Source organism: Lygodium microphyllum, chromosome 3 (assembly GCF_053477565.2).
Source record: "Lygodium microphyllum isolate KBCC chromosome 3, Lygodium_microphyllum_v1.1.10, whole genome shotgun sequence".
In the NCBI taxonomy this organism is placed as follows: Eukaryota; Viridiplantae; Streptophyta; class Polypodiopsida; order Schizaeales; family Lygodiaceae; genus Lygodium; species Lygodium microphyllum.
In genome coordinates, this window is record NC_141137.1 from 166465442 (window position 1) to 166491653 (window position 26212).

A 26212-nucleotide genomic window follows, 5' to 3' on the forward strand; every position below is an offset into this window, starting at 1 on the left:
ATGGGACTTTAGACAAGTATAAGGCTCGCCTTGTCGTACAAGGGTTTTGACAGAAGCATGGCATTGATTATGAAGAGATCTTCGCCCCTACTGCGCGGTTGACTTCCTTTCGTTTGTTACTCACACTAGCCACTCACCACGGTTGGCCGATACATCAAATGGATCTCAAGAGTGCCTTCCTGAACGATTTCTTGGAGGAAGAAGCATATATGAAGCAGCCACCGGGCTTTCCTTCAGGGAACCCTAGGGATAAGGTATTCGACTTGCATAAAGCTCTTTATGGGCTGAAGCAAGCGCCGCGGTCTTGGTTCCATAGGATGGATGAGTTCTTGCAAACTCACAGATACCATTCTACCCCTTATGATTTGAACTTACATGTTCGATCTACTGCAGAGGGTGTTAGCTATATCTTGCTATACGTTGATGACTTACTCATCACAGGCTCAGATTCTACTACCATAGCGAAAATCAAGGCTAAGCTTTAAGCTACATTTGAGATTATAGACCTTTGTTTATTGCCCTATTTCATTCTGGGGGCTGTATTTTTGTGTCACAGCAGAAGTACGCACTTCAGCTTGTGGAACAGTACACTCCAGATCAGACACGGCTAGTGGCCACACCTCTAGATCCTACTGTCCACTTGTCGAAGGATATCCTAGGACAGCCCTTCGATGAACATACCTATTATTTTATTGTAGAAAAACTTCTTTGGTTAATTCACAATAGGCCAAATTTAGCTTACTCAGTTAGCATACTGAGTCAGTATTTCACAGCACCTAGGATGTCACATTGGATTGCACGTCTTCGTGTGTTGCGTTATTTGCAGTGTACTTATTCTTATGGCCTAGCATATGGTTCTGGTTTATTTTTGCAGGGGTACACTGATTCTGATTGGGCAGGAGATCCTGATACCCGGCGTTCCCATGGTGGCTACATCTTTACCTTAGGCACGGCTTCCATTTCTTAGTCCAGCCATAAGCAAGAGACGGTGACGGGTTCCACGACTAAGGCTGAGTACCGGCTTTCTTCGATGGTACCACCAAGGTCATCTATCTAAGGAGTTTACTGGCGGCGCTTCACTTTCCATGTGACTCTCCCATAGTTGTCTACTGCGACAACCAGAGTGCCATTGCCCTTGCGGGTAATCCCATCATCACACCACGGACACAGCATGTGGAAGTCCACTTCCACTTTTCCCGAGAGCAGATTGAGCTAGGCACTATTCGCCTAGAGTTTGTGCCATCATAAGATAATTTTGTAGATATCTTGACCAAAGTGGTCAACCGCCGGTTCTTCAGTACCTGCTATCCAAGATCGGCTTGGATACACCCTCCCCTACTTCATTAGCTTGACACGGAGAAGGTACTTCCCTCTTGCTTTTCCTTCCAGTTTGAGAGGGGGCAGCTTCTACTCTTGATAGTGACAGTGATGATGCTTATAATTTTTTTTAGACATTACATTCATTTATTCTTTTGTATTGTATTATGGACATTTGTAACTTCATCCGTACTGTCAGAATGACATGATTGTAAAAGGGCACTTGGACAAGTGAACAATTCCCTTGAGAGGGCATTGTCCCAGCGGCACCATTGCATAGCATATTGCATGAGCATGATATCTTGCATCTCCCTTTGCATTACCTCATGCATTGGGATTCTGTTCATGTAAACATGCATCTGTGCGCATTTATCTCTTTTCGATCGTTTGGAGTAGGATCCACCATATTCGTGGCATTGCACATGGCAGTCTTCAAGGCAGTCTTTTCCAACTTGCTTACTTGTTTTGATTGTCTTGCTTGCTTGACATATTTGCTATACACATACCTTAGTCATTTTCTTTGTCATTGATACCCAGTAATGGTAGGGATAGTATGCTTGTTTTGTGAAGGTCTTGGGTCTGACCATCCCTTATCACTCTCCCGTTTGGGGCATGGATACTCAATAGGACAAAACTTGATATGCAACCCTCACTTAATGCTTAATCTATCAAACCTAAAAAACCCTCAAAAAAACCACAAAAAAAAAGTCCATAGCTGATTTCATCCGCCTTTGTAAGGCTTGGTAGGCCACTGGGCAGCCGACGTGCACCCTTTGTCCAATGCCGTGTCCTCTCTAGGGTGATCACTTGGGCTCCCTTGGTAAGATAACCATCGCTTTTGTAGTCTTAGTAGGCCACTGGGCAGCCAACACACACCCTTTGTCCAATGGTCTGGCTGCTTTGGGGTGGGACGCCTTGGGGTAAAAGATAAACCAAGAAAGGGCTTGGCTGGCCTCTATTCTTGTGGCACCGTTTGTTGAGCCTGAGAGGGGGTGTTGAGCTAAAACTGCATTAGCTTTACTTAAACAACCCCAAAACATGCTTAATTAATGAAGAAACCTTGTTTATTTAAAAGAAACGCAATCCTAGAGAGTTTCTATGTCCCATAAGCACAAACTCACTTGGGAGGGCCCAAACTTTCTATAAATACATATGCTGCCCTCCATTCAGCCCTTAATCTCATTTTTGCACATTTCAGGTGTTTCAGCTTGCTGCCCACACCCCATTCGCGAAGGACATCTCAACCAAAGCTATCCATTGCTGTCTCCATCAGTTGGCACCTGATTTCCAGCTCTCTTCACGCAGTTTGGAGCTGATTCTAGCCAAGCGATTGCTGTTCCTGTGCAGACCTGCTGCCGTACAGCCTGCCACGTCATCACAGTCCTGCAGTCTGTGTTTTTAGTCTTTCTCTCTCCTGCAGGCTGTCTTGCCTGCGTTTTTAGTCTTTCTCTCACCTGCTGCCTGCTATATGATCATGGAAGAGTACAAACCCCAAGGGTCTAGTTGCTGAAAATTAGGTCTCGTCAATGATCGTGCAAGAGCGGCAAGTGCAGCTAATTCCAACTCTGTCAATCATCCTGTGTCTGCTGCCACATTATCACATGGGCCTGCTGCAACATCACCTGCTGGCACAGCCATCACAGCTTATAACCACAAAGGCTCCACACCATTCAAACATCAAGCACAGATCCTAACATGGATCCCACAATCTATGACTATAGCAATTGTCCAAAGTCTGAAGGCCATGAAGCTTATGCATCCATAAATGTTGACTAATTGAGCATCCTCTCCACTTCAAAAGTACAAATTCTGAAGGTCATGAAGCTTATGCATCCATAAATAATGACTAATTGACCATCCTCTCCACTTCAAAAGTACAAATCTCTTGTGATTCCTGTTTCAAATGGTTCAAGACTACGTGCTCAAGCACCATCACTCACTGCAAGGAACAGATTGCTCAGAACCTTAAGCTTCCTCTAAAAGCACTTTAGCCTTTCTCTACTCTTTAGGTACACCAAGTCTCCCAGCTTGAAGGAAACGCTGCGCTTATACCTATGATACTGCACAAGTAAACAAAAAGAAATGCGTTCAAGGTACTGTAACATGTCCTGTTACCAAGCGTGTCCCCTACCCTTGGAAAGCAATTTATATAAATAACTAGCTGACTAAGGTCATGGTTTTCCCGCCTAATCAATTTTGTTCTTTGCGAAAGAACCAAAAACTCATCATAAGGGTCAAAGCTAGAGATTTTAACTGCTCATCTATCTCCAAATAAACAGTCGTGCAAAACTGAAGCTCCACATGTAAAGCTTACTCTCAGCAGAGTTTTATGTTTTGGAACAACCACAATCCAACCATGCATTAATCGAGTTTATCTACGAAGAGATGAGAGAAGAGGGGTGCAATAAAGGACAGGTGCAAGCAGATCATTCCATTGATATTCATAAGCTTGTGTGGAATATATAAACCTTCATTTATTAACAAAACAGAAACAATCTTCCATCTGCAACAAGGTCAGCCGAGCATTACCAATACAGTTCTGAATAGCAGCACAGTGATGGTCATAGCGTTCAATGAAGCTATGGCAGTACGTGCAATACTTCCCTCTCCAAATTTCTGTGTATAACCAATCAAACACATGGCTGAACATCCCTTGGGGCCATTATCCAAGTCAGTAGAAACAGCTGCATCAATACCGTGGCAGCGTTTCAGACTGAAGACATTCTATAGTCTATGAACAGGGGATATCAGGGAGATTTAAACCTTCATGTAGTTGTGATGATTCCTGCTAGCAATCACAAGCAATTGTAAAGCCAGAAAACAAACATTTGATTAGAATCTATGTGTGCACCATCAAACTAGGCCTTGTCACATTAAGCCAGAAAAGTAACTTGAAAGGCAAAAGGAAAAGCTTAAAAATCCCAAGTTACCTTTGGATGGCACCCCTGAGCATCATCATATTTCACTTCAGAAGGATGATGTTTCCCTGGAATGTCATCCGTTTCAAGAAACTGAACTGATACACATCCTGGATCACTCGAACTCAATCTGTTATTAGAATACATAGAATTTACTCCTCACATTATAGTAACGATACCTCTAACTCAGGTGCAAAATAACCACACCTCTAAATCAGCACCTCTGAAAAAGTAAATAAACACTGCCTGGAATTCAAGCAAAGCATCAACGCTTTTTGTAATGAACAGAGAACTTAGAAATTCTTTTTCTTTTCGGTGAAAAAAGGTGCATCTAATTATACTATTCAGAAGAAAATTACAATAAACACACCCCAGGCTAGGCACTACTCAACGTAGTAAACAGCAGGTACCTCTCTACACCAGCTGCACTGCCTTGCACAACCAAAGGGTAGTTCTTTGGAGTCTCCAGGCAGTGTTTGCAAACTCTGTCCTCCTGCATCTCGGCCAACCAGCTACTGATTGCTAGAACCCCATTGGCTACTACAAGCCATAGGAAGTAGGAGACTCTCCTCGGATGCCAACTATACCATAGGTGTCACCAAAAGGTCCCCCAGAAAGTATCCATGATCTTGTGCTCTACCAAATGTCTCCTGCACGATGGGGCCTAGTCAATGTCATCCTGCATCAAGATGTGTCTACCGTCCAGGTCTGTGTAAGCACAGAACACTAGCTTCTGGCTAACTGTGAAGGCCAGCTAGGGCCACTCTTTTGAGTCCCAGTCCAATGCTCCTTGAGCTGCATCCTATCATGATCCTAGATGTGAGGGTTTTGAGCTGATAAGGAGGGGGAAATTGGATTTGTGGGGGTTGGCTCTAGCAAGAGTGGTTTGTTGAGGTTGGTTGAGACATCTCTAGTCCTGTTTTTGTGTGCTCTTGAATGTCACACTTTTTGAATCAAGGCTCAAGTGTCCATCAAGATACCATGCAAGGAAATGTCAGGATAAAATGAGAGAAACATAGAGTGTATGCCGCACACAGAATCTGATGAATACTCAATGAAGAAGAGGGTACATAGGAATGAAAGTGATACAAAGGGGCCTCAAACCTCCATGTCTTGAGGAGCAGGGCAAAGATGAGCTGAGAGAGGTCTTGGAGATGACACTAAGAACAGTTACAAGAGTGTGTCATGCCCAAGACACATGCTGAACATGGCAGTTGTCCACTGTGATGTTGAGAGAGTGTTGCCCTGTTGCGCACAGATGCAGAAACAGCAAAATGCAGCAACATTGATGACATAGCAGCCCGAAAGGGGTCATCAATGCAGGCAGAAGCACCTTTGATGCAGAAAATGCAGCCTTCTAGAGCCTCTGGACCACACGACCTGGCCTGAATCTGTTGGCAATTTCAGGCTACAGTCCAAACACCAACAGTTCCACTGGCACGTGCAACTATGATGATGTAGCAGGCTGGAAATGACAGCTGGAGCAGGGGAGGCATAAATGCAGCAGGGTTGTGGCAATGGCTGTTTGTGATGGCAGGAGGGCTGGCGATGACTGTTCAGGGCACAGACACACGGCTGGTGAAGAGAGGCAGCAAGCTAGGCAATGGATAATGATGAGGGATGGATGCCACAACATATCCTTTAATAGGAGATTCTTGGGAATTTGTCCTATCACCAACAAATTAACTTTTTCTTTTAGATATTTCTTTTTCAGGTGTTTTTTGTCAAGTTAAATTAGGCCTGAATTCATGACAATTTTGCAGTGATTAAGGTCTTCAATTTTACTAGCTCAACAAACAAGCCACTTCCAATTAGGAAAGATGATGTAGAACATGCATAACCACTCATTGTTAACCATGAAACTTAAGGAATATGTTCCCACATATGCAAAGTGACCGAAAGAAGATCAATACTCCACATAAGTATCGTTTTAATTAGATAAGTAGTTCAAACTCACCAGCCACTTTTACAGTAAACCAAAAATATCAATCTGGGTCCACTTCATTTGTCTTAATACATTACATTAGTAGTATATTTTGAATTTGACAAGAATGGTAAGATTTGTTCTACAAAATATTACTGAAAATTGAGCCAAAAAAAGAGTGCTGATATCTAGCAATTTATCATACTCAAAAGAGCAGAAAAAATGTTCATGAATAAGAAAGATGCTAGCAATGCTTGAAGTTGCTACATGTTAAATATTGTTCATAAATAAGAAAGATACTAGAAATGCTTGAAATTCCTACATGTTAATAAAATGCCTGTGGATGCATAGGGCCCAGACAATGCTTACAAAAATAAATATTGTGCTTGGGCAAAGCTCTTAACATGAAGAATGTATAATTCCCCTTTACATGAATGATGAACGATCATAATTAGTCTTAGAATCATTCGGGCCACAGTTTATTGACTACAAAGATTATTCATTGAAGAACATAGATCAGCCACCACCCAATCACCCCACACTATCACCACACACCAAAAGCAAATAGTTAACATTTGACTACACAAATTGATTTCAATGGGACCCAAATCAATCACCCTGACCACTAAAAGGAAACATCATCTAGAAAAGAAAGAGAATAGTACATTTATTTTTCAGGAAGACATGCCAAGTAAAATAAATTAGAAAAGTGAAGAGACAAAGCACAACTTCTCATGGAGAACACAAATACAATCCATCACTTGCCATGTCAAAATTGGACCCAAAATCTAATACATGCTTAGCATGAAATACCTTTGTTCTTCTTTACAAATATTCTTGCATATTGTTTGGACTTTGAAAATCACTCAAAAACATGATACAAGCCACATCAGTTACAAAGAAGTGATATTGTTATTCATCTAGTGATCACTCACCTTGCTAATAAGGATCCAAGGATAGCAGATGAAGCAAGAAAAGACATATTCAACCCTGCACTCATAACTGCAAATCAAAGTCATTTCACTCAAGCTTAGCTCCTTGATGAAGAAAGTTTTGATACAATATATATTCGTTGCAATTTGCAGCAGACAATTGAGACAAATAGCACTCTCGTGTAACCTTTTTAAGTGATAAGCCAATTAGTAAAAAGACTCAAGTAATTTTGTTGGTGGGAGAATAAAGGTACTTGGGTCATAGTGAAAATGGGAGAGCTACAATATCACAGTGACAAAATTATGCCACAGTCGATGTGAAATAAGTTATAAGCCATGGGGATGATACACAAAATGAGTGGAAATCAGCACTGGGAAGCTATTTTGTCTATAATGTTATTTTAATCAGCTTGAGACTTTCCGTAAGTTGGCACTCAAATATAGAACATTTACCCAACCCATAAAGTCCCAATTCTCAACCCATTGAAGTTCACATGTCAGAGAGAGCATCGGTCTGCATGTGCTTTAACCAGAGTGTGTTCAAAGTATCTGTTTGCTTTAACCAAAGCGTGTTGCTAGGGTGTTTGTACTGTGCATGAGGGAAAGATAAAAGGCAAATAGAAAGTGGTATTGACACTCTTGCACCTTTAAACAATGATCATGGATCTTGAGAGCCTAGATGCAGAATCGGACATACATCAATTCTTACCCTTGGGACTAGACAACTTAGGAATGCACAAATAAAAAGGTCAGAAAGAGTCAGATACCATGTTGATGAGAGAGGAAGCTCACGCAAGAGGAACAAGGGCCAAAACAGCTAAAGAATGATAAAGCTAGGGCTGCCTCATAGTAACAGGGAACGGCCATCCCAAGGCCCTGGAACGCGGGAACGCCGTCCCGAACGGATGGGCCGAATGGGGACGCCAAAATGGGACGGGGACGTCCCTTGTCCCGTCCCCAACAGCCGTCCCCCCGTCCCGGCCGTCCCCTACCCCATCCCCTTGTCACATCCCCTGTTAGGGGACGTTTTTGACTCTCTCTTTTTTTTGGTTGGGAGTGTATATATTTTAGGGGGTGGTTTTTTTGTATGTTCTCTTTGGTAGTATACATTCACCCACACACACAGTAACATGGGACCGGTTTTGGGGATAGGGACGGGCCCACAGGGACAAGAATAATAAATTGCCATCCCCTGTTACCATGAGAGAGGGCTCTAACATGGGGATGAGATTGGGACGGGAAGCTACAAAATGGGCATCCCCTATTACTATGCCCACACATCCATCCACCACATCACATGCATACATTTTCAAATGCTATTTATGTATGCCGTTCCCTCCTGCATCCCACCCCCCGTCCCCGTTCCTTGCTTTTAGCCATCCCCCGTCCCCGACCCCATCCCCGTCTTCGTTCCCGTTCCCCGTTCCATGTTACTATGGACCACTGGCTATATATCAGCATACACATGTACAAGACACGAGAGCATGGGTAAATGTACAACACATGAGAGCATGGGTAAATCTGGCATGGATAATCAAAACTTGGCCCTCAAACGCTTTGTGCCACTTAGGTCATGTGCCTATAGCTGGGCAATGTCACTTCAGTTGCATTTCCCTCCTCTTCAGTCTTCACATTCCCAGCACCCTTTTTGCAATCTCACATTGTGACATGTGCAGGGGTTTTTGCTTGTATCAGCCATCTTCATCATGTAGTGCACTTGATAACAATGGCATGGTGGACCACAGATCACAATGGCAGCAAATTACGTGCTGTTGAGCAGCTGATCATTGTTCTGGTTAACATAGCAAAACATTAATTGAAATATTTAAAACATAAGCTGTTATATTGAATAATGTGGCACATAAATATTGGTTAATAGAATGTTTTGCACATGCTAATTAAAGTTGTCATGAGGGCTGCATTCATAATCAATGATGCCGTTGTCAAGGATCGTGGAACAACATGGCAGCATTAGATGATAATCATCATGGTCATCATGGAACTATTGATCACGGTGATTGTCAACAATGTTATCTTCTCTTCTCCTCTACCAAGATTGTGATTTGGGCTGATTGTGGTTAAATTTTGACAGTATGGGATGGTGCAAACATGAGTGTGTGATTCAAGGGTTGCAAGCTACAGTATTCATGGCTGCGTGAGAACTTAGAAGGCTGATCATTACCACTGTCCTGGATTGGGTAAGGATGCACATTGCAGATATGAGTGTGGGAGTGTGCCAAATAGCACACAAGACCGGGCATAGTGCGGAAGCATTGTTTGTAGCCATATCTTGTACACATCCATATTGCAGCTATAATATATGATTAGCAAATTGCTTTCACCTTTGGATTATCTTATTGTTTTCTCGAGTTGTGAATTTGGACAGTGTCTTACACTTGGTCTAAGAGCCAACTCTCAACAATCAGGTGAAGAGCAATTGGAGTTGGAAATTGAAATTTTCTGATGCTTCTTCACAACAGTAGTACAATGTTTCTACTGCTATGGAGGCTTCATTTGAAGAGCTCATGATGCAAGTGGAGGCAACACACATGGAATCAGTGCTGTTTTGGCAAGAGCTTACACATCTTCACAAAGCCAACTGAATTCTTCACAATTGATGATCTCTCAGCTTCAAGGGTCACTAGCTCGGGAGGCAAAACACATATAGAAGGTTGGATCATGTTAACCCCATTGCAAGGAAAAAAATGAAGGGAGCACCAATAAGAGACAAATGAATTTTTCCAACACCAGTGCTACAAATTCATCCAAGCAAATAATTGTAGTTGTTTTTTAATGATCTTGTGTTCAATGTGAAATTGAGAGTTGGACTCATTCCCATGCAAATTATAACTATTTTGGTTTGGAGGAGTCTCACTTGAATCCCAAGATGCATGTAGTGTAAAAGTTGGTCAAAGGGCCACGAGTGGACTGGATGTCCAACAAAGGGTAGAAACCTTAAGAGGCCATGTATAAAGGAGATGTAAAAGAATGAAACAAGCTATTCATGTGTGCAAACTTGTGGTCTCATTACTCTTGCTTATCCTTTCATGGTATTGTGAGAGTGGAAGAGAGGGAGACAGAGTGTGAGAGTGAGGGACTTAGTCAAGATAAGCTCTTGCTATTCCTCTTCTTCTATTCTTTCCTTTCATGGTGAAAGGCAAGGTCAAGGGAATGAGAATGAGGTAGAGTTTGTAGGGAGTGAGGGACGTGTGTAAAGCTTGCTTATTCTATTTCCACCCTTCTTCTTCATACTTTCTCTTCGCATCAACTGTGAAGGTGAACATGAGGACGTGGAGCAACCAAGGAGCATCGCATAGTGCTTATCGAGACATCGCAACAACAACAAGATAAGTTGGCAAGTATGCTTGCTACACCTATGCTTCTAGTCTTTCTATTGCGCATGTGGTAGATGGATTCATCGTAAGGTTGTCTTGCGTGTGAGTCCATGAATGACAAGTAGCCATGTACTTTCTATTCGCTTATTTGAAATAATATCATTGTGCAATTCACAATGAAGTTGTTGAGACAAAAATTAGAAGGAATAATCACTCTTATAAAGAACATTAGATGTGGACATTTGAATGCAAATAGAGAATGAAAAGAGACCACGCATGGTTGACTACCAAAGCAAATACACTTTGGGGATTGCACAAATCAAAAGCCTGGTGGAAATTGACATAATGGAGGGATGGATCAATAAGACACCATTCAAAAGCAAGGTATTCATTTTAAGAATGTTAGTAGGGCGTGAAACGAGCCTTCCTTCCGTGGATAGGTGGTAAATCCCTAATTACAACTTAATTACAGTAGCAAACAATAAATGCAACTCTGAAAATACAAATTTACCTACTGATCTTGAATAATCCACACCCAATTGGCCCAAAAATTGGCATCCCTTTCGGTATTTCTTTAGCTTTATTGAAGAAAAAGTGGATTTACAATGGGATTCTCCCAATCCCCTTCACAATCCAAACTCCCCTTGTTGTCCAAAGTAACCAGCAAGTCTTCAATCTGATTTGCCCCTTGATTCAAACACTTAATTGGCCTTCACCCACTTCATAGACGATGGAAATGCCCCAAATTCAATGGCTAGCTAGTCTTGGACTTGAATTTAGCTGAAACTCACTTTCAGCCCTGAAAAATCTAAGTCTTGGAGTTTCCAATTTCTGGCACACTTCCCGAGGCTGCTGCTAAACCCTCATTTTTGCTGCAAATTAGGGTTTACAGCAGAGAAATCTGAAATTTCTCAACCTCTCGTGATCTCAATACTGCAATCTCTAGAGCAAGACTGTAGAAAGACTGGAAGATGAGAGAGAATGCTCAGGAGAGAGAAAATTCAGACTTTATTCATGAAGAACTGAAGAAAATCAATCATTTACTACTGTTGCCCTATCTCAACAACTTGTAGATGCAAAGAACTGAAGAAAATCAGTCATTTACTACTACTGCTCTGTCTCAATAACTTGTAGATGTTGTCACCTGCTGTTGATTGTTCTTCTTCTGCCCCTAACTGCCTCAAAAGGTCCTCCAATGGCTGCAAATCAGACCAACAGCATCTCCTCCCTCTCTTTTGTAGGCTAAATACACTAAAAATGCCTCTCTCCAGCCTCTAAAGACGTTTTTCAGACTTACATGGGCATTTTTTAGCAAGTGACAACCTTTCCAAGTGGTTTTTCCAACATTATCCATAATTATATATTAATTTTCAGTCTTTAGATACTGAAAATTAATCTAATAATTATTTCCGTACCCTGAAAAATAATCTAATTGGCCAATAATTAAATTGACTAGGCAACTTCCATTCTCGAGTGTCTCTACACCATCTTTGACCATCAAATTGGTGTTAGGTACCATTAAACGCCACTTCTCTAGTATTACTAACCGACACTTATGGCCAAATGAATAACCTAGGCCAATAAATGACACCAGATACCACGAAGTACCTGTGCAGCATAACTTATAGCAACTTTTGCCTTTGGCATCTTGTAATTTCCTCAAGTTCTGTGCTCGTAAATTTACTCTAACCCCAATTGCACTTCACATGTGCAACATTTACTTAATCATGTGATTAAAAATTAATCCACATGTTAAGCGAGGTTTCAAAAATATATATCCTCATCACAGGGGGACCTCCCCCTTGCGTCAAGTCTTTACTATAGGTATTTCTAATGGGAATTTTTTCTTCTGTACCACTATGGTAGCCTCCCCGTCACAAATTCATCTCTTGTCCTTTTACTCAAAAGATTTGGGCTTCTCTCAAACATTTGGAATGTTGGAGGTTCAGTATTCACTGCATAGTGTGTTTGCTACATAAGAATTGTATATTCATTATTCATTCACTTTATTCTTCATTATGTTCACTGTCTCTGAGTTACCTAACCCTAACCCTAACTGTTTTCATGTGTTTATCAATCTGTGCTTTATCGTACAATTGGTTTTGTGTTTTTCGCATTTAGAGCATTTCTTCACAAGTGTTACAAATTGCACTCCTCCTCAAAATCCCGGGGAGTAGAGCTTGTATACTATCTTATGAGGGACAATGATGCAATAATGCTTACAAAGGCCCTTCCGTTGCCTCCTATGCTCCATCACATGCATCTTTTTGATTTTCAGTCAACTTACTATCCAAAATGCGCTCTCGAATATGATGATATTAAGCATAATTGCATTTCATGAGTTCATGAAACACTGGGTTCTTCAAAGAGCCAAATGTTAGAGATTGTCATCCCCTGGACAGGCATTCTTGAGAGAGAGGCTGTGTATATATGCATTTTCTGTCAGTAGGGCATTCGAGAGCAGTTTCATTAGTTGTGTATGTTGTGGATGTGAAAATGCATGGATCTAGAGCATGGCTATGGCGAATGGAACACAAAGACAATGTTCATGATGACATAGATTAGATAGACCAACTGTTACACAAGTGAATAAGATTTCAAGATGGAAGCTTGGACTCATAAACACAATCTTGAGTATGACACTGACTATGACTGAAAGGCCAAAGTACAGTTGATGGAAGACTCATGATGGTTCCCTTTTTCTCCACTGTGCATATGAGATTCAGGACATCTCTTCTTGGAGCATACATCATTTGTCATTTCTCAACATCCCCCCTCAAATGATGAGTTGCTACACTTGCTGCCTTTTGCCCCCCTACATGATGATATGGCCCGAGAAACTAGCTCATAGGCAACCTAGTCAAGTTAAAGCTTGAAACTTTACATCTTTGATAAGGGTTTTGTTTTACAAAGAAAATCCACTATGGGAAAACATAAGATCCACCATGGGAAAGATAATTTCTTCAAAACAATCTGTCAGAGTTATTATTGATGGCAGAAGCATCTTCTTCTTCTTCTCTTTCATTCATGAAATGATTTTGGTGGTTACCATTCTACACCTGTTGTGCTCTTTTACCATGGAAACATTCATTGGCTATATGGCCAGTCTTACCACAATAATGACATGTCATCCGATCTTTGTTGTCGGAGTTGCATCCTCGACCTCTTCCTTTAGGTCCAGCAGCTCCTTTGATGTATAAGAATTTTTTCCTAGATGACGGGACACCATCTTTTGCATTCTTATTCTTCTATTTATTCTCTTCATCAAGAAGAGAGTGCTCAATATCTTTCTGTGACGAATTAGATACATTGATAAGAGTAGAGACAAGATTTTCATAAGGATCATGGTTTACACTAGCAAGGAGTACAGCAATGGCTTCATCTTCATCTATTGTTTTTTTCAAAGTGGCAAGACTTTTGAATTTGTTAATATACATAGTCATTGAAGTGTTGTTTTTAATGTCAAGCTTATAGGACTGCATTAACAACTTCACCTTACAGTTTTTGGCTTGAAATCCAAAGATCCTATCAAGCTCATCCCAAGCCTTTTTAGCATCTCTGATGCCACAGATATGGTGCAATACATCATTAGATAGTCCCCAGGCAATGATGCCTAAATCCTTGTTGTTCATCTTTTTCCACTCCTTTGTCTTGAGCTGGTCTTCTTCAACGAACTCGTCTTCATCATCTTCCTTCTTGCTATCTGCATCATCCTCAAACAGGTCCCACAAGTCCTTCCGCATAAGGTGCTGCATGGCCTTCTCCTTCCAGGCATGAAAGCCTTCTCCATTGAACTCGGCTATTTTCTCAAGTTCTGCCATGTTGATCAGCTTCAAATAGCTGAGGTAATACCAGAAAGTGAGATGCCCAAGAACACAAAGTAGATTAGTGTCAAAAAACACTAGTTGAGTATCAATAGATACTATCTTGAAGATTTGAAGATCTTTATGTTGAGCTTGATGTTGCTGGTGATTTCTCCCCTTCTTTCTAATCAACTTACTGCTTCCACTTACTCTTGAATTCGCATGACTTGGCCTCTTTGTATGTAAGAGGCTCACCCTCATCTATAAGCACCACAAAATGCAAGGGGTCAAACCTATGTGGTTGCCTTCTTACGCGTATAGACCTGCGTACCCAATGATCAACATTTTCACGAATTGGGTCTACATCTCGAGGTATGCTATTTTCACTATTTATTGGATGCTATAAGCCATTTTCAGCATGTTCTTCATGCTGTACAGTACCTTCATTTTCATTACCAACACCTGCATTTTCATAATCACCAGGTCTATCTTGCTGTCCATGACCTCCTTGTGCTCCTATTTGCTGTCCATCATCATCTCGCTCAAAAATAACCAGTTCATCATCAGTTTCAGCCTATGGTACAGCACCATGAGGCTCATTTTCTGAAGTAACAAGTGGCTGCAAACTCTGAAATTTGACATTTTTTATATCTTCATTTGAGGCTAAAGTACCTTTCAGCAATTTAGCCTCATTAAACACAACATTACGGCTGCGAATAATTTTCTTGGACTGAGGTAACCACACTCTTTAGCCAAATTCACCCTCATCACCATAGCCCATGAAGATGCCTTTGGTGGATTTTGGGTCAAGTTTGTTCCTCATCTCATCTCCAACATGCACAAAAGCATCATAGCCAAATATGCGTAAATGGGCATATGAGGCCGATTTGCAAGACCAAACCTCCTCATGGATGCCATTATTTAAGGACCTGTTTGGAGAGGGGTTGCAAATGTGAACCACGGTTTTAAATGCCTCTCCCCAAAATTCATGAGGGAGATTAGCAATGGACAAGATGCACCGCACTCTTTCACATAAAGTCCTATTATATCTTTCAGCCACCTCATTTAAAGAAAGGTTGTAAGGAGCTATAAGCTCCCTCTTAATTCCATGCAAGTCACAAAAGGACTTGAATTCAGTAGATGTGAACTCACCCCCATTATCAGTTCTCAAGCATTTCAATTTTCTACCAGTCTACGTGGTCACAAATGTATGAAAAGTTTTAAAAACAGCAAACACTTCACGTTTCTTTTTCAATAGGTATACCCAAATCCTTTTGGAACAATCGTCAATAAAGGAGACAAAATATGCAGTACCACCCAATAATTTCACAGGCATACTACACACATCAGAATTCACTAAGTCCAAGACATTGGTCTTACAAGAGACACCAGAGTAAAAGGAATTTTTTATTTGCTTTCTAAACTGACACTCATTACAAAAATCAAGTTTAGAGCCTTTTCCATCAACCCTCTTCAAAGAGGTAAGGACATCAAGTCCTTTCTGGCTCATATGGCCTAATCTCTTATGCCATAATTCCAAGTGACTGCCAATTTCAGCAACTACAAGAAACTTGCCATTCAAGGCTTTACAATGCAAACAATACAAAGTGCGCTTCCTGGTTCCTTTTGCAATCAACATGGAACCCTTTTTCACTTTCCACAAACCACCACCAAACAATGTAGTGTAACCATGCAAGTCAAGCTGACCAACAGATAGTAAACTCTTTTTAATGCCAGACATATATCTGACATCCTTCAACACAAGCTCTCGCCCATTGTCTAAAGACAAGTGTACAGTGTCAATCCCATCAATGTTGCAAGCATGGTTATTTCCAAGATACACCTTTCCATAACTGCCTGCATTGAACATAGCAAAACACTCCAAGCAAGGAGTTACATGGAAAGAGGCACCATAGTCTATAATCCAAGTCTGAGTCCACCATCATCAACTGACAAAAGTGCATCAATCACATCAGCCTTGGTAATCTGCATATCTTGTATGTGATATACAAGGGCATCATAATCAACTCCACATAATACATCAGCCTCTATATCCGAAAGCTCCTCTATGATCACACTGGAGGCCACATTGGCCTTTTCCTTACCTTTGGCTGCCTCAGATGCATCTGTCTTATCCTCCTCCTCCTTTTTGTCTCCTGCATTCTTCTTTCTCTCTTGTTCCTTCTTGTAATACCTGCAATCAGGTTTCTTGTGGCCCTTCCGACCACAGTGATAGCAAGTAATGTCACTCTTTTCCTTTCCTTTGCTCTTGCTCCTGTTTCTCTATCCTGCATTTACATTTTTCTTTTCAGCCCCACCTCTCACATTATAAGCTAAGTTTGTTGCCTTCTCCACTTGACATAAGATTGAACCCCTCACCCCATCATATGATAGATTGGGGCTATTGCTGAGAGAAACTACCAAGGTGTCCCAAGAGTCAGGCAGTGTCATGATCAAAAAGATCGCCCTCAACTTATCATCAAAGTCCAAATTTGTATCCTTGAGCTGATTGTAAATGCCTATAAATGCACTCAAGTGCTCAACTGCAGGCTTTGACTCATCCAGTCGCATATTCACCAACTTGTGCATTAAATGCACCTGATTAACAGGTGTGGTGATCTCATAGGTAGTTTTCAGCTTCTCCCATATTGCATAACCTGTATCTAAACCCTTAATGTCTGTCAAGATGTCATCAGTGACACCCATCTTAATGTAAGCCACAGCCTTTTTGTTTACTCTGGCCCAATCTGCATCAGACATTAGTGCGGGTTTATCTTCCTGCAAAGCATTCTCACAATCCTTTAGGAACAATATGCCCTGCATACGGTCTTTTCAAAGGTCAAAGTCATGACCATCAAAACAGTTGATTTCCATCAAACTCTTGATGTCTGAACTAGAAGAAGTTGCAGCCATTTTATCACCACTACAAGAGTAAATGCCCCTAAAATGCAAAAGCACAAGTTGAACCAGCAAACACACTGTTGTTCTTCCTCAAACAGTAATAAATCTCTGATGTTTGTACATGAACCAGCCACCACACGGGCAAAAATTCAGAAATTTACCAAATTCTGCACTAACCCCCAAAATTTCAGGTCCAAAATTGCATAAATGTCAGCCAATCTAACTAGCTGAGCAAAATTTTACCAATACATGAAAAGCACCAAATTTTTGGGATGGAATGTCAAGAAATTTTACTCAAAAGAGCAAAATTCTGACAAATTTGGCAAAATCCTGAATTTAATTGAAGTCACCACATGCAATGTCTGCAATTTCTGACCTGAATATCACTGCCAGGCATAAACGAGGTCAAATCTGGTAAAAGCCCCAAATTTTCAGGCTCGAATTTGCACAAATCTGAGATCTGTCCCTCCAGTGCGCGAACCATGGTTAAAGGAAGAAACTTTCAAAGGAAATTCGGAAGAAAATAAGATTTTTGATTTTTTTTTAAAAACGGAATAACGGGATCGGTTGACCCGTCAGGCGGGTCGCGTGATGGGACCGGCGGCGCCTGTTCTGTCGTGTGTGCCTATTGGCGCCTAGTCAGTTGCCATCACGCACAGCACACACCCCGTTGGTCATTGCGCTGGCCACGTCACCTACCATCGAGTCCACGCCTCTGGTCTGCCGCCCTGTCACCCGACTGCTGCCTGCTACCTATCGCCTGTTGCCCGACACGTCACCTACATGCCACATGCTGCAGTGTCACCTGCCTGTGACCCTCCGTAGCGAGCCCGTCGACTACTGCGACTTGATTGTCGCCTAACTACTACCCACTACTCATCTCCTATTGGTGGTCTCGAGAAGCGCGCGAAACCTTAAGCTCTGATACCAGTTGTTGGAGCTCAACTGGGAATGTGCAGCAATTCGAGGAGGAGTGAGAGTGAGAGTGACGGCTTGAGTTAGAAGGGGAGAGTGAAGTACGATTAGATTTGAGTGTACCAACAATGTGTTGGTACACAAAGAATAAAATGTATTTATACTTAGGGCATATTAAGGGTGCATTCACATGTACAACTAAATAGTGTGTGTGTACTATAGACGGAGGTCAAACGGGCCTTTATCCCAACAGATTGGAAGGAACTTGCTCAAATCAAAGTCGCAGGAACTTCCTTGAGCTAAGAGAGGTGTGAAAATAAAGTGAAAAGAAAGCTTGAGGTGGAATGGGTATGGAGTCTTGGTCTTCTCTTGAATCTTTGTGGATGACTTTTAAGCTTACTGCGGCACTTCTAGATCTGTAGTGAGCTCTAGAGAGTGTAGCTCAGTGATTAGAATCACTGCTGATGATAATAGTAAGACAAAGTCAAGCTTTTAGGTTTCTCGCTATGGCTGCCAATAGATAGACAACTAAGGTTTTGCTCTATGTGAGCAGTAGAGGAAGAATTTTGGGGAACCCTCTTGGAGAGGTTAGCCCACTAGGGGGGGTACCAAAGCCCTATGGTAGCAGCAAGGATTGTGTCGCGTACCGGTCGGGATGATGCACAAATTGCTGCACAGCAAAAACTGTGCCATATCTGTAAAAAAAGTCAATGCCGGTTGCTATTGTCAGTTATGTCAAGCTTTGACGTGTTGAGAGGGTACGCCTTGACCTGCAAAAGAAGTCTCCAGAAGGATGCAAAGCCTGAAATGACCTGGTTTGCTCACATTACCTCCCCCAAGGTCAGTAGGTATAACAGTCTGCAAGCACACAGGGACAGCAAGCAATAATTTGTGCAATGCTGGGCAGCGAAGACCCCAATGCTCTACTGTAAAGTGACGCAGAGATCCTTATTGAGTCAAGGAACACTTCTTCTGAAGGATGCTTGACGAGATTTGGCTTGTGGAGGAAGATCCAAGAGCTCAAAGCAGGGTAGGTGTAGTCTAGCTACGGCAAACATGAAGGTCAAGATGAAGTTGAGGTTAAAAATGGAGTCATGAGCTCGATGTAAACTTAACAGAGGTGACCAGAGGTGAAGAGAGACTAGGGAAGCAATGTATGGAGCTATGCCATGCTCGGCTAGGCTTTGATACCATGTGAAAATGCATGGATCTAGAGCATGGCTATGGCAGATGGAACACAAAGACAATGTTCATGATGACATAGATTAGATAGACCAACTGTTACTCAAGTGAATTAGGTTCCAAGATGGAAGCTTGGACTCATAAACACAATCTTGAGTATGACACTGACTATGGCTGAAATGACAAAGTACAATTGTATTCCATCATTGAATGATAAGAAGGTACATCACTTTATAGGCTCATGATGGTTCCCTTTTTCTCCACTGTGCATATGGGATTCAGAACATCTCTTCTGGGAGCATACATCATTTGTCATTTCTCAACAGTGGGTGACACATGGCAGTTCTGTACAATCTATACAATCAATCGCATTTATTGCAGGTATGCAACGTGGCAGCGCTGGACAAGTCGCATGTGTGATGCCACATCAGCAGTGCAGTCACACAGGCTCTCCGTATGGCCGGACAATACATGCAGCCGACAGCATATTTTTACCATTTCTTTTCAGGCTATTTATTGCCTACCTTCAGCACACAGATCGACACATTCTAATCAGAGGATTCTAGATTTCTGATCATGGAGATTGCTGCACATACTTCGAGGTTCACAGCCCATGAGATCTTCGAGATGGAAACATATGCAAACATACATTCTGCACCCATCTACATATCTGCTCACACAAATCGACACATTCTGATCGTGAGACTGTTGCACATACTTCAAGGTTCACAACCCGTGAGATCTTCAAGGTGGAGACATACACAAACAAACACTCTACACCCGTGTACATATTTGCTTCCAGATTCAGCATTCTTCATTGCAGATTTTCTATGTTCTACTATGTCTCTCTTTGTTCACTCTATCTCTCAGTCTTCGTCATACGCTTCCCCACTGATACACTCTGACACGGTATCAGAGCATTGAAGGACTGGACCAACCTGAAGAGGAGATATCAAAATGACACAAGGCTGCATTTTCAGCGTTCGAGGGCGAGCGGAAGGACTACGCATCAGAACAAGGCTGAAACAAGTGTGGCCGTGCGAGAAAGGAGCAAAGCTGCTGAAGCTATTGCTGATTTTGCTATTCAAGAAGGAAGAAGGCTGCATTTTGGGCCTTCAAGTGCAGATTTAACCTTTTCATTGCCTCCTACGGATGGAGGAGTGGGAGGAGTGGAGAAGAGCCCTAGCAGGCCGCATTTTCATAGTCATAGGGGCTGCTTTTTGTGTTTTTTGCAGGCATTTTAGGTGAAGATGTCTTCTGAGGCCAAGATAGAGTTTCAAGCAATCATGGACCGGAAGGTGCCCGTTTTACCGACTCTTCCATTAGATCAAAAGCTCGATGGCGAGAACTACCGCATCTAGCGTGTTATGATACTTGCCATTCTGGAGTCCTATGATTTGGCAAAGCTTGTTACGAAGGTGATCCACAATCCTTCAGAGACCAATCCGAGCACATTGGGACAAACCAAATGCTCGCATTTGCTCGTTTTTATTTCTCCTATGCACTATAACTGTGATCTCCCATATAGAGCATTTGTCAGTGGCTTGGGAGATATGGCTAGAGCTTGATCACATGTATAACAAATGACCGTCATGAAATGAGTTTCTTTGGAAGTGCAAATGAGGACCATGAATGTCAACAAGTCATCTTCTATGCGGAATCATATCAACAAGCTGAGGCGACTTCAAATGCAGGTACAAAACGCAGGATAGGTTATTACTTATGAAAACATGGCAATAAGTCTCCTTTCACAGTTACTGCCTCATTTCAGTGGTTTTTATTCTGCCTTGATTGCCTGAGGGTGGACGGAGACTCTTCATTGGGAGGAGTTCGCTCCTATAGTCTTGGACCAAGAGGAGCAGTTGAAAGGGACCAATGCTTCCAAATCAAAGGCACTGATAAGTTAGTCCTCTCAAAAGAAGGAAAAGAAACAAAAGAAGAAAAATGAGGCCAAATCAAGGGACAAGGAAAAGGAGTCCACTTGTCACATCTGTGGCAAGATAGGTCACTCAAAGAAAGATTGCCTCGACAAGGAGGAGGAGGAAAAAGAGAAGAATGAGAAATCTTCAAAGGATTCTAAAGTAGTGGCTCCTCCCGCATCAATTGCTTTCCTCCACTTGGAGGTGGTTGAGGCATCGACCTCGAAGGCCTCTAATGCTACATTAACGGACCCACACACTCAGGAGTGGATTGTTGAGAGTGATGCATCCTGGCACATGACTCCTTCTACAGCACGTGTTGCTTATTTGCAACCTTCGCATGGGCAAATTCTCATTGGTGATACTTCTTCTATCCCTATTCAGGGACAAGGTACCATGTAGCTTATTCTAGATGGGCAGGGTGATGCCCATACTTTCAAGGTGCTTTATATGCCAGCCTTGGGATACTATTTGCTTTCAATGCACAAGATTTATGCTCTCGGCCTCTTGGTCATGTTTGATGTGGATTTCTTTCATATTCTTAATCGTAGATCAAGACAGGTCCTTGCTTCAAGTTATGAGGAGAATGGAGTCTACAATTTGAGATCTTCTTATGCATTGCCTTATCTTCTTCTTACCTCTCAAACACACTCCGAGCTATGGCCTGCTCGGTTTGGCCACCTCAACTATGATTACCTTCAGAAGGCATCTAGGGGACAGCTTGTTTGAGGTTTGTCAGATATTGTGGTGAGCCAACAACCGTGTGTATCTTGTATCCGTGGGAAGCAAACTCGTGATACTATTCCAATAAATCTCTGATGTTTGTACATGAACCAGCCACCACACGGGCAGAAATTCAGAAATTTACCAAATTCTGTACTAACCCCCAAAATTTCAGGTCCAAAATTGCATAAATGTCAACCAATCTAACCTAGCTGAGCAAAATTTTACCAATACATGAAAAGCCCCAAATTTTTGGGATCCAATATCAAGAAATTTTACTCAAAAGAGCAAAATTCTAACAAATTTGGCAAAATCTCCAACTTAATTGAGGTCACCACATGCAACGTCTGCAATTTCTAACCTGAATATCACTGCCAAGCATAGACGAGGTCAAATCTGGGAAAAGCCCCAAATTTTCGGGCTCGAATTTGCACAAAACTGAGATCTGTGCCTCTAGTACGCGAACCCCCGTTTAGACAAAGGAAACATCAGAAAATTCTCAGGTTTCTAATTTTTTTTAAAAAACGGGGAAACGGATAAAAAGAGGGTCCGTTGACCCGTCAGGCACGTCGGGTCAGCTGTCGCCTGCCCACTAGATCCGTCGCGTCAGCTGCCCGCCATAATGCCGCCTGTTGCTGGTTCCTATCACCAGTTCACGTGCTGTCCGTCACGCCTGCCCATCACGCTTGCTGTGCTGCAATCACCTTCTGGACTGATCCCGCCTGTCATCACATACAGCACCCGTGCTGTCCGACACCACGCAGCTGGTTGCCTGCACCCGCTGCAATGCCACCTACGACTTGACTGTCGCTATGCGTCACACCTACAGCGCCTGTGCTGTCCGACACCACACAACAGATCGCCTGCACCTGCTGCAATGTCACCTACGACTTGACTGTCGCCTATGAGCTGCCCACTACTCGTCCCCTTTTTGGTGGTCTCGAATGCGTGCGAAGCCTCAAGCCCTGATACCAGTCGTTAGAGCTCAGCTGTGGATGTGCAAAAGTTCGAGGAGTGAGCGTGAGAGTGTGACGACTTGGTGACAGAGGGAGGAGTGAAAGTACGATTGGATATGAGTGTACCAACAAATGTGTTGGTACACAAAGAATAAAATGTATTTATACTTAGGGCACATAAGGGTGCATTCACATGTATAGCTAAATAATGTATGTGTGTGTACTATACACGGAGGTTAAACGGGCCTTTATCCCAACAAAGTCACAACCCCCTCCTTAGACCTTGCATTAGGTTTCTCCACTAGTGAAATTGTAGGCTTTGATGGAGTTGTGCTACCTTTCCTGAAAGCTTTCACTATCCGAACATTGCCAATGGCAAGGTGAATGCGCTGCGAGTCATAGTCAACATTGCAATGTACTTGTTTCTTGAATGTGCGTCCTAGCAGCGATTCCTTACCAATGGCCTTGGTGTTAGGCATCACCTAGAAGATCATAGATAGGCTTTCAGTCTCAATAGAGACCACTATTTTGCACTTTCCCAATAGCGAGTAGGATTGTCCTCGGAATGGATTGAGTCTAGTGTTGGTCAACTGCAATTGGGGTTAAGCAATGAGGATCCAATGAGCATGCGCAAGGATGTTACAATCAGCCCCCTCATCAATGAGTGCATCAAAGACGTGTGTCTTCTAGGCGATCACTGATATGCGTAGGTAGGCAGGTGCCACCACTTCCTCACCCTTTTCCTCAATCTCAGTGATGGTGACTACTCTTACATTTGCAAGGGGTTCTAGCATTGGAGGCGCTTGCGGTAGGTGCAGTGGTGTCGGTTGATTACTAGAGTTCCTAGCTATCATGCAAAGTGGTACTGATGGCACAATTGCCGAGCTAGAGGATGGCTTCCGCCTAAGGCAATCGTCAAAAAGGTGAGTGATTCCACACTCAGCGCATCTAAGATCAGCCTTATCTCGGTTAGCTTGCTCCCTCTCAAGCCAGTGCGAAGAGATGTGTCCTGGGTGACCACAAGTCCAACAAGAAATCGAATCTTGGGACTGCCCTTCTAAGCCTCTGCCTCTCCCTCTTCCTAACACCATCATTGGCACTGGCCAACAGTCCATGAGGACTGGTTCACATAGGGCTCCTCATCGTTAGGCTCCACATAGTGTACTAGAGTGTCACTCAATGGATGAGTTATGTAGGGTCCAAGCAGCCTAGGTATGCCTGTGTGGGATTGATCTCTATCCTAGGGATGGCTGGCTTTGTATCGTTAGGTGCTGGGAGGGCCAATGGGGCTCCTACCCCGAAGAAATTCGGAGGTCTATTCCCTAGGTAAGGCTGGTTGTAAGGCTGCGAATATGGGAGTCTCCGCAACAGTCTACCGTACATGGCATCGTGACCGAATCTACCGCAGTTAGTGCAAGGTCGGGATCTTGGGTCCTGATACTCAGCTAGAAGGTGGTTTCCACCGCAATACACATTGGACATGTGACCGCGTGGGCCTTCTCATCATCTCCTACAGCTTTTGGCCAACTCTATCTTCACATCTGCCAACTCCTAGCTCTGATTGACATTCTTTCCTTTGTCTTAGGTGCCTTGGTTGGATCCGTCACTAGCAATCGAGGTTTTTCCTGAGGTTCCAAGAGCAATGATGTCACAGGTTGTGGGTGTCTTGAGCTCCTCTCTTTGAGCAGGTCATCCACTCGTATGGCTTCTTCGAAGACCCTAGCTAACACATCCCTTTACAGGGTTGAGTTGCTCACCAAGGCCTTGTAAAGCTGTTCACTTCGGATTCCACTTATGAACACAGTGGAGACCGCTCGTTCGCTAGGTCTCTATGTGACTACGATTCTCTTGAAAAAACTTTGCACATGGGTGACGTAGTCTCGAATATCCTCCTTGTCCTTCTGCTTGACATTCATCAATCTAACTATGAGGTTGTAAGAGTATCCCGCCTCAGAGAACCTCTTGATGAAGAGACTCTTGAGGGTGTTGAAGTCATTAAATTCAGCATTGTCCAAACCAGTGTACTACATCCGTCCTTTGTCACCTAAGCATAGGCCAAAAGCTTGCAAGCGTTGGGCAAGACCCATGAGGCCGTTAGCCTCGCAAACCTACTCGAACTGCTCTACAAAACTATACGGGTCGTTACTCGGTTGGTACTTATCTAGTTGTTTCGCAACCACAAGGATCCTCGACTGGCTCTTAGAGCCCTAGGTAACTCCTAATCCTGCCAGCAACGATGTTGCTAATGCTACAGCGGTTTGCTCCGCCGACGTATTGTCTGTCAGCCACTTCGTGAGAAGCTCACTCAGTGTTAAGTATGCCTCTAGCACTCTCTCCCTTTCTGCATTTGGTCTAGTTCGGTTTTTATTTGCTAGGGCTAGCACGCACTGGACTTCTCGCATTTCTATGTCCTATCAGAATCTCCTAGCCTACTGTGTGGTATTCTGTTATGCCTTGCAGGACTTTTTGAGCCAGCTTTCGTTCCTCTTCAAGGTCCTCTATAATATCTTCTAATGGTCTCCATGGTGGTTTACCCTTGTTTGTGCGTCGTATGCATTCACCATCCGCTGGATTTTGACCGGGAAATCTCCTAGGTCAAGCTCCTCGTTTTCGCTACTTACACCGGGTTCTGGCATGTCTACGGTTTCCTACTCCACCAAGTTGTCGATGAGGTTGATCAGGTCGGGCAGCATTGCGCTCCCAATGGTGTTGCTCCTTTGATGCATCTGGCCTTTCATGTTGTGTCTGTCACTTGGCTCTACCACTCAAGGTTGCTTGATCGGTTTGAGTGTCACCTCCTATTGGTGGGTTCCTTCTGTTAATTAGGTCTGAGTGTGTTCCTTTTTATTGACAGCCAACCCTCAATTTTAGTTCACTCTGTACGTGCATGTTGCTCTTTTCCGTGCACTGTGCACAATCAAGCTTTCAGTTTTTCCAAGTGCACTTCAAGTATCGAAAACAATGTGGGTGCGAACACAAGATAATAAGTGCATCTTCCACACTCCAGTCTAAGTTCTCGAACGAATAGGGCTTTACACTCAGTCGTTGGCCGCTCTCTCTCATCTCTAGGGTCTGTGCTATGTTGTTCAGCTCGTTCAAGGTCAAATGGGGGTCTGTAGGTCAGTTTACGGCTCGACGAGGGGCTAAAAGATGATGTCACTGTCAATAGTCGTGTCTAGTTGTCCGACTACGATTTCTAGGGTCAATTTTGTCTGTAAGGCTTTCTGAGCCTTTCCCGATTGCGGAAGGTGTTCTACCTCGCTCGGGATACGCTAGATTTGTCAGTTTCTCCTGTCAGAATTCTGGTCCGATTTAACAGTGTCCAATTCTTAGACTCGGACATCCGATTTTGGCTGTCCGATTTCGGAGTATCCGATTTTGGATCAT

At 42.9% G+C, this 26212-nt stretch overlaps 1 protein-coding gene across 5 annotated transcripts in view; it reads right to left on the reverse strand.

Annotated features, from left to right (window-relative positions):
• The window catches only part of LOC148039133 (palmitoyltransferase swf1-like), a 66434-nt gene that overhangs the window by 34483 nt on the left and 5739 nt on the right, over positions 1–26212 (reverse strand). The window contains exons 1-6 of one of the 5 annotated variants that reach the window (XM_087675024.1): positions 17830–18143; positions 17507–17590; positions 7095–7161; positions 4248–4365; positions 4081–4105; positions 3847–3933 (exon numbers count right to left, since the gene is read on the reverse strand). In XM_087675024.1, the coding sequence (XP_087531150.1) occupies positions 3847–3933; positions 4081–4105; positions 4248–4365; positions 7095–7159 (295 nt within the window). In that variant the 5' untranslated portion in view covers positions 7160–7161; positions 17507–17590; positions 17830–18143. Of the gene's footprint in view, positions 1–3846; positions 3934–4080; positions 4106–4247; positions 4366–7094; positions 7162–17506; positions 18145–26212 lie in introns of those variants that run through there. The other 4 variants (XM_087675025.1, XM_087675023.1, XM_087675021.1 and 1 more) reach the window with 4 other exon arrangements.